General features: G+C 46.8%; 1 protein-coding gene across 1 annotated transcript in view; it reads right to left on the minus strand.

The window, feature by feature from the left end:
- LOC119575796 overlaps nt 1–744 on the minus strand; it is a 6,335-nt gene extending 5,591 nt beyond the window's left edge. Inside the window, exons 1-2 of the mRNA XM_037923354.1 lie at nt 489–744; nt 67–256 (exon numbers count right to left, since the gene is read on the minus strand). Coding sequence (XP_037779282.1) covers nt 67–256; nt 489–615 — 317 coding nt within the window. The 5' untranslated portion in view covers nt 616–744. The remainder of the gene's footprint in view (nt 1–66; nt 257–488) is intronic.
- Nucleotides 745–9,183: the final 8,439 nt, after the last annotated feature.

The following is a 9,183-nucleotide window of genomic DNA, read 5'->3' on the forward strand; positions in this document are numbered from 1 at the left end:
CATAGCAGTCTAGAAACGGAACCCAGAGCTTTGAATAAAAATGCACATCAATGTCTGCCCACCAACCTGCACGCAGCATGAGCCCACGAATTGTGACAGTTGAGAGGAGGGGCACAGGTGGTATTGGTACACAGGTCAGGAGATGGACAGCCTCTCTCTACCTGCTGTTGGTTGATCACTTGGCCCCACCGGGTGTCGTTCTCCATGACTGAGAGTGGTATCGCATGGCCAGATACCCGGAGGTCGTCCACACAGCCTGTTTGTTAGAAAGAGAGAGTATCCGTGTATTCATATTGGGTTGGAGTTTGGGTAGTTTTTCTTTTGTATTCATTTTTTTAAGAAGACATAAATCAGTCCTTCGTTGAGATTTTTTTTTTCTTATTCAGTATTTTCTTTTGTGGTTAATAAATGTTAAGTTGTAAATAACGCAGTCAGAAGACATTCATTCGCTTTCATCTACGCGCATCCTGAGGCCTTTCGCTACTCACTTTCCCTGAGGTCATCGTTGACGGCGACAAGTACCTCGCCCTCGAACTCCGGCTGGCCGCCCACCACACAGCAGTCCTGCTTGTCTACCATGATGGGCATGGGCGTGCCCTCGAGCACCGGCCGCATGTCGCCCGCGTGGGCGCTCGTGAGGAAGGACGCCAGGCTCTCGTTCCTCCGCCAGCCGTCGCCGTCGTCGACCGCGACGAGCAGGTTGTGTCCGTGGCGCTCGAGGCGCACCGTGTGCCAGGCGCCGTCGCCCAGCGGGAAGCCCTCCACGCACGCCTCCAGGGCCGCCGCCGCCGCCTCGCCCGACGCCGCGCCCGACGCCCACGCGCACGCCACGCCCGCGCGGAGCTGCCAACATGGAAAGGATTAAAGGTAAAAATGAGTAATTCGGTCCTTCGGCGCTTGCTGCCTGCCGATAAATCAATGTCTAGCGTAACTTCTCATATCTCTGGAGGAGCCACGTCTCGTTCTTTCACTTCTTCTCTTGCTCCCTCCCTTTCCTGCGTCTCTGGCCATATGTGTCTGTCTGTTTGTTATTCAGTTTTCGTCTTCATGTCTTCGAGATCATCCGTTTGTCATTCATCATTCAGTCAGTCAATATGTAGTGTATTTTCCCCTACGTCCCCGCTCGCCCTTCTCGGCTCCCCTCCCTTCATCTCTCCAAAAAGCTTCATTTTATTCTTTGCGTGTGGTATGACTGCAGATTTTTGGTAAATAGAATATTTCAGTTTCAGTTTTACTTCCAGTTTCCCATGTCTTTCACTTCCCCTGTCTTTCATCCTTCTTCCCTCTCTTTCTTTCCTCTCATTCCCCTCCCTCTCTCTACCTTTCCTTTTCCCCCTTTTTCTGCCTCCCTTTTCCTTCCCTTCCCCTCCCTTCCTTCCTTCAACTTCCCCTCTCTTCCTTCCCTTCTCTCCTTCTCTCTCTCTTTTCACTTCCCTTCTCTCCCCTTTTCCTTACCCCTCTCCCATTCCTTTCCCTTCCCTCCTCTCCCTTCCTTCCTCTTGCCATCTCTCCCTATCTATCCCTCCCCCCCCCTTTCCCCTCCTTTCCCTTTCTCTCTTCCTTCGCTTTCTCTCTTCCTTCGCTTTCTCTCTCCCTTCCCTTTCTCTCTCCCTTCCCCTTTCCTTACCTGTCCCTTCCCCTCACCCCTTTCCCCCGACCTACTCACGCGGAGTGTAACAGCAGCCGCCCTGTGATGCGCGAGGACCTGCAGCAGCACCCCGTCGGGCCTTCCCCTCGTTCGCACTCGGAGCTGTGCCGTAATGACGTAAGGGTCGGGCGTGAACGACAGCGCAACCTTAACGAAAGAGTCGTGAGCGAGCGCTATGGGTTCGGTGGGCGTGGAGCAAGTTCGACCCGCCCATCCAGGGTCGCAGCTGCACTCCGGTTTGTTCAGGCCGCCCACGCACCGCCCGCGGAATCCACAGTCGGCCATTCTGGTTCTGCAGGCTGCCTCTTGGGGTTCGCAGCCCTTTGCGCTCCCGCTGCTGTAGGCCGGTTCGCCCAGGTCTACGAGCTGCGTTAGAGGAGGGGGCTGTTACTTTGGAAGGAATATGTTACTTTGGCAAGAGTATGTTACTCTGGAAGGAATATGTTACTTTGGAAGGAATATGTTACTTTGGAAAGAATATGTTAATTTGGCAAGAATATGTTAATTTGGAAAGAATATGTTAATTTGGAAAAATTATATAAGATTATGTTAATTTGCTAAGAGTAAGTTAATTTGGTAAGAACGTCAATTTCGAAAGAATACATCTATATGGGAAGAATATGTTAATTTTGGAAAGAATATGTCAGTATGGGAAAATTATGTTAAGTTGTTAGGAATAAGTTAATTTGGCAAGAATATATTAATTTGGTAAGAATATGTTAATTTGGCACGAATATGTTAATATGAAAAGAACATGTTAATTAGTTAGAATATCAATTTGGAGAGAATATGTTAATCTGGCGAAAATAGGTTATTGTGGGAAGGTTATCTTAATTTGGGAAGAACATGTGAATTTAGCAAGAATATCAGTTTGAAAAGAATATGCTAATTTTGACAGAGCATCTTTGATATAGGAAGATTATGTTAATTTGAAAAGAATATGTTAATCTGAGGACATGTATATTTATTAAGAATATTAATTTCGGGGGAAATTGTTAATTTGGAAGGAATATGTTAATTTGGAAAGAACATGTTAATTTAGTAAGTTTATCAATTTGGAAAGAATATGTTAGGAATATGCTTATTATTTAAGGATATGTAAATCAGGTAGAAATATGGTAATTATGTAAGAATATGTTAAATTGAACAAGTATATATTAATTAAGTGAAAATGTGTCAGTGTGCTTATTAGACAAGAATATGCTAATCATTAAAAAAAAACATAATTCTTAAGAATATCTTCGTTAAGTAAGAATACGTTAATTGGGTAAAATGTGTTAGTGGATTGAGAATATGTTAATTAGTTTAGCATATTTTGCTTAGGAAAGAATATATCAACGATTTTAATTAAAAATGAATAATTTGTATGTATATGCCTCCCAAATTATAGCAATTCTGCGAACATACACACCCGTACAGGAAATAAGTTACAAAATAAATTAGAATTATATGCAAATTACATTAAATTTAATTTAAATGAATTATGGGTAATTTTTATACCTGTACCAACCACCCAACAGATAGATAGATAGATAGACAGACTGAGAGAGAGAGAGAGAGAGAGAGAGAGAGAGAGAGAGAGAGAGAGAGAGAGAGAGAGAGAGAGAGAGAGAGAGAGAGAGAGAGAGAGAGAGAGAAGAGGAGAGGAGAGGAGAGAGAGAGAGAAGAGAGAGAGGAGAGAGAGAGAGAGAGAGAGAGAGAGAGAGAGGGGGGGAGGAGGAGAGGGAGGGAGGAGAGGGAGAGAGAGAGAGAGAGAGAGAGAGAGAGAGAGAGGAGAGAGAGAGAGAGAGAGAGGAGAGGAGAGAGAGAGAGAGAGAGAGAGAGAAGAGAGAGAGAGAGAGAGGGAAGAGAGAGAGGGAGAGAGAGAGAGGAGAGGAGGAGAGAGAGAGAGAGAGAGGAGAGAGGGGAGGGAGAGGAGAGGAGAGGGAGAGGGAGAGGGAGGGGAGAGAGAGGGAGAGAGAGAGGAGAGAGAGAGAGAGAGAGAGAGAGAGTCAGCCAAAAGGACAGACAGGCAGACAGACAAACAAGCAGACATGCAGCCAGAAGGACAGACAGACAGACACACAGAAAGACCGGCCACTTACCTGCCCGTTGACCGTGAGGTGCGAAATGCACCCGTCCAGCGCCTCGGGGATCGGCCCAAAGCTCCACCCGAAGAAGGCGGGATCGGGGAGCGGGTGCGCCAGCCCCCCCAGCTGCAGCGGGGCGTTGCCACTCCAAGCCTCGGTGGCGTGGGCATCTATCCAGGTGGCTCTGGCGGCGCAGTGGGCATCGCTGGTGGCGTCCGCCCAGCCGCGCCCGCACATGTCCACCATGAGCGTGACACCCTGGGGTCAGTGTGGTAGCCTGAGTACTGGATTTGAGCAAAGCGTTCTCTTTGCAGTAAAAAGGAAAAAGAGAAGAAGGAGAAGAAGAAGAAGAAGAAGAAAACAGTGAGAGAGAAGGAGATTCGGCTGTCCTCACCTGGCTGTTGAGGTGCACGTGCAGGGTGTGCCAGGTGCCGGTGCTGACGGAGGCGTTGACCTGCAGCCTGACGCGGCCGCGGGCGCCCTCCATCAGCAGCTGCGGGCGGCCGTCCACCAGCTGCAGCGCCATCATGGGCGTGGGCGGGAAGCGCGGGCGGGCGGAGGCGGCGGAGAGCGGGCCCGAGTACAGGACGAGGGCGCGCGGGCGGCGGGTGAGCAGGCGCAGCGAGAGGGTGCTGGGCAGGCAGGGCGGCGGCGGCGGCACCCACGCCCAGCCGGAGCCGCCGAAGGTGCGCGACGCCACCTTGCAGCGCGGCCCCGAGGCGCCCCCGGGGCACACGCACCTGCGGGAGGCGGGGGGGGGGGGGGATTAATACCAAGGGAAGAATATCAGGTAAAGAAAAGTAAGGCAAGTAAAGAAGAGAGTAAAGAAGAGATTCGCAAAACCTTCCCGGATTCCCTTTTCGAAGCACCATATGCAGTGAAGTATAAAAAGTGCAGAGATATTGAGCGACAAATAGCAATAAGGATAATAGTAATAGTGATAATAATAATAATAAATAACAATATTGAAAGTAACAAAAACATCAACAACATCAGCAGCAACAACAATAATACTACTAATAATGATAATAATAATGATGATATAATTGTTAATATTAGTAATGTTAACAATATCAATAACAATAATAACGATAATACTGATAATAATATTAACGATAAATAAAATCCCAACTACGGTAAGAACATAAAATGATAAAGGATAAACAGAAAACAAAAAGAAAAGAAAAAATGCGTCTCCTAAAATACGGACACAAAAGAAAATGAATAAAAATGCATAAGAAAATTGCATAAACACAAACACAACAAAAATAAAATAGAATAGAGAAGAAAAAAAACACAAAGAAGAATGAAAAAGGAAAACAGAATAGAAATGAAAAAAACACAGGAAAATGAAAAAAGAGGAAATAGAATTAAAATGAAGAAAAGAAGGAAGGGAAGAAAAGGAAATAAAGGAATAAAGAGGAAACTAAAATGAAAGGAATGAAAAGAGACAACAGGAAAAGAATAGACAAACATCAAAGAAAGAAAAACAAGAACATCAAAGAAAGGGAAAAAGAAAGAAAAAAAATAGAGACTGATAGATACAAAATAAAATCGACAGACAGAGAAATAAAATAGATATACGATAGACAAAAAGAAAGATCGTTAACCACACATACAGAAATAAAGACAAAATGACGAACAAATAAACGGACAAACCGAAAGAAAATAGACAGACAGACGAAGAGAGAGACAGACAATTGACGAAAACAACGTTAAGACAAATACGCAGCCACGCAAAGGGCTTTTCACTCCTGCCGCGGCCGCCCGTGCCCCGTTCAGCCCGCGCCCTACCTGTTCCCCTTGTCCGTCCTGACGCAGCGGCCGCCGTTGAGGCAGGAGCGCTCCGTGCACGCCGCGTCGCCGTCGCGGGCGTGCAGGCGGCAGTCGTGGGCGCGGGCGAGGCGCGGCGTCACCAGGGAAGTCGAGTTCGTGTCCACCACCTGGGGGAGGGAGGGGGGAGGGTGGTGAGATGGAGAGAGAGAGAGAGAGAGAGAGAGAGAGAGAGAGAGAGAGAGAGAGAGAGAGAAGGAAAAGAGAGAGAGTGAGAAAGAAAGAAAGAGAGAGAGAGAGAGGGGGGGAGGGAAAGAGCGAAAGAGGGGGGGGGGGGGGAAGAGAGAGAGAGAGGGGGGAAGAGAGAGAGAGGGCGGGAAGAGAGAGAGGGAGGGGGGAGGGTGGTGAGATGGAGAGGAGAGAGAGAGAGAGAGGAGAGAGAGAGGAGGGGAAGAGAGGAAGGAGAGAGAGAGGAGAGAGAGAAAGAAAGAGAGAGAGAGTGAGAAAGAAAGAAAGAGAGAGAGAGAGAGAGAGAGGGGGGGGGAGGGAAAGAGCGAAAGAGGGGGGGAGAAGAGAGAGAGAGAGAGGGAAGAGAGAGAGTGGGGGGGGGGGAAGAGAGGGGGGAAGAAGAGAGAGAGAGAGAGAGAGAGAGAGAGAGAGAGAGAGAGAGAGAGGAGAGAGAGAGAGAGAGAGAGAGAGAGAGAGAGAGGGGGGGGGGGAAGAGAGAACATAAAGACGAAAAGGGATGGAAGATAGGAGGGAGGATGAACGTATGAAGAGAGGGAGAAATGGAGATTGCGAGTAGATATATAAAAATATAGTTAGATAGATAGATAGAGGTACAGAGGGATAGATAGGCAGATAGATAGATAGACAGATAGATAGTGTGATCGATAGATAGACAGATGAAGAGATTTAGGTGCGCTAATAATCATAAAACTTTTGGTGTACAATATGAGATATGTGAATATTGCCTCCCTCCTGCAATCTCTGCTTTATTCTTTGATTTTCCTTTTCCATTTGCTCTTTCATGTACTTTGGAAAGGGAGTCCATTTTAATTAACTTGTGTATCAGTGCACACACGCATACTCACACACACACACACTCTCTCTCTCTCACACACACATACACATACTCACACACACTCACACACATACACACACACACACTCACACACACACACATACACACACTTACACTCACACACACACACACACACATACACACACACACACACACACACACACACACACACACACACACACACACACACACACACACACACAATTCATTTCTATATATCTAACTGTTTATATCTATCTACCTATGTGTGTGTGTATGTATGTACATATATAAAAAGAATGTACAATTTCTCTAAAAAAAACTGCTTCTATATTTAACGTTGGCAACCTTTCTCATCACACAATCCTCTTACTAACAAGTTTTCTTCCATGAATTAATATTTTTCTTGGGGAAATCATATAGCTTAAAACAATTTTCAACAAATTAATGCAACATATAAACTTGCAACCGAACTTTTAAAAAAGAGATGTTTAGTTTGCAGTTGTGGAGTATCTTTATCATCATCATCAAGGGGCTAACGCCGACGGGGACGAATGACCGCATCCACCCTTCGCTTCCAGCCACGAGGGTCCTTCATGACGAGTCTCCAGGCAGGCCTCAGCCCATCTCTAATTCCTCGCGAAAGGTCTCGTCGAGCTGCCCAAGCCCTGGCCTCCTAGGTCGACCCACAGGCCTCCTCTACTCACGATTGTCTCGCAAAGAGACAACCTGATGGGTAGGGTCATCCACATGGAAACGAGCTAGGTACCCATATAGCCTGAGTTGGTGATCCCAGATTATGCAAGTAAATGTTACCATGCCTTACTCACGGTGTAGCCGTCGGTTGGACACGTGGTCCTGCGAACTGTACCCCATGATCGTGAAAATACTTGTTACAGAAGGCATCAACACAAGACTCCAAGGCACTGGATAGCATCCAGGTTTCGCTTCCATTGAGCAAAATTGGCAATATCAAGGCCTTGAAGACATGTAGCTTGGTTCTTCTGCATAGGTACCAACAGCTCCAAATGCTCTTGTTGATCGAGTTCATGGTTCCTGTTGCCAGGCCGTCTACTGACTTCTTGGTCCGACAGCCTAGAGATATGGACTACGCGACCAAGGTATGAAAAGCTCTCTGTGACTTAAACGTCCTCACTGCAAGCATGGATCGACCGAATGGGTTCCCCTTACAGCCTTCCAAAGTCCTGAATCTTGGTCTTGGTCCAGGAGACCTCTAGATCCAAGGACTTCGCCTCATTACTAAATGCACCAAGAACCCCCACCAGAGACTCCAGGGACTCATATAGGATACCAACATCATCGGCAAAGTAAAGGTCTGAGTCCTTGATATTGCCCAGTGTTGCTCCACACTGACTTTCGCTAGTAGCTCTGCCAATTATCCAGTCCTTGCAGGTGTTGAAAAGCGTTGTTGCAAGGACACATCCTTGCCTCACCCCTGAATTAACAGGTAAGAAGTTTGACAGGCCCCCACCACACTTTACAGCACTTACATTACCGGTATATAAGCTTGCTATTACGCCAATAATCTGTGTCAGAATTCCCCTGAATCTCAGAATCTCCCATAGCAATTCTCGATGCACCGAGTCAAATGCCTTCTTGAGGATGATGTAGGCTGCAAGCAACCCATGACCAATCTCACAACGGCATTCCACAATTACCTGAACTTCTAAGATACGGTCTATTGTGGACTTGCCCTACATACCAAAGAGCGACGCAAGACCTGAATGCCATTCAGCTGAGCCATGTGACACGCTTCAGTGGCCTCCAATATCTCCAGGGCTATGGAAGTCTGCCTTGCCCACAGGCGTATGCCAACAGATTAATGCACTGCTTTGAGTGTTTCGCACTTGAAGAACTCATACAGAGCAACTGGGTCCATCGGGTTATCAAGTTCTGTGAATTGATCAGAGACTGCCATGGTGAACCCAAAGGCACACTCCTCCTCCTGCAGTCTGTCCAAGTGAAACACCCTAGAGTGGCCACAGGAGGGACAGGGTGTTTTGAAGTGGACCTGTAGGGTAGCCACAACCAGCCTAAGGTCGATCTCTTTGGCCACTGCACCCGAATTGCTATACCCTGTCCAGTGATGCAGGTTGGAGCGCTGATACCAAGAGCCAGAGATCCTCATTCTCTGAGACCTAGCAAAGTCCTGAAGCAGGAGGCTGTTTTCGCTGCTAGGATCAGCTCCCGAGCCATGGGGGCCGACAGACATCACGTAGCTAGCTTGATCACAGTCAGATTGAAGTCGCCCAGAACAATGCGAATATCTCGCCGGGGGCAGTTGTCTGCCACAGATGAGAGTTTGGCGTAGAATGCCTCTTGCACATTGAGTCTGCAAACATTAGTTGGAGCATACATAGCAATAAGAGACATGAAGCCAAAAGCATGCTTCAGTCTCAATGCCATAATACGCTCGTCAACCGGTGTTACCTCAATAACCTAGGGTTGAAGTCGACTGGACATGGCTATGGCTACTCCCTGGATAGATAGATAGATAGATAGATAGATAGCTATGGATTTGTAAATGTATATAATTATATATATATATATATATATTATATATAAATATATATATATATATATATATATATATATATATATATATATTA

This window comes from Penaeus monodon, chromosome 8 (genome assembly GCF_015228065.2).
Source record: "Penaeus monodon isolate SGIC_2016 chromosome 8, NSTDA_Pmon_1, whole genome shotgun sequence".
In the NCBI taxonomy this organism is placed as follows: domain Eukaryota; kingdom Metazoa; phylum Arthropoda; class Malacostraca; order Decapoda; family Penaeidae; genus Penaeus; species Penaeus monodon.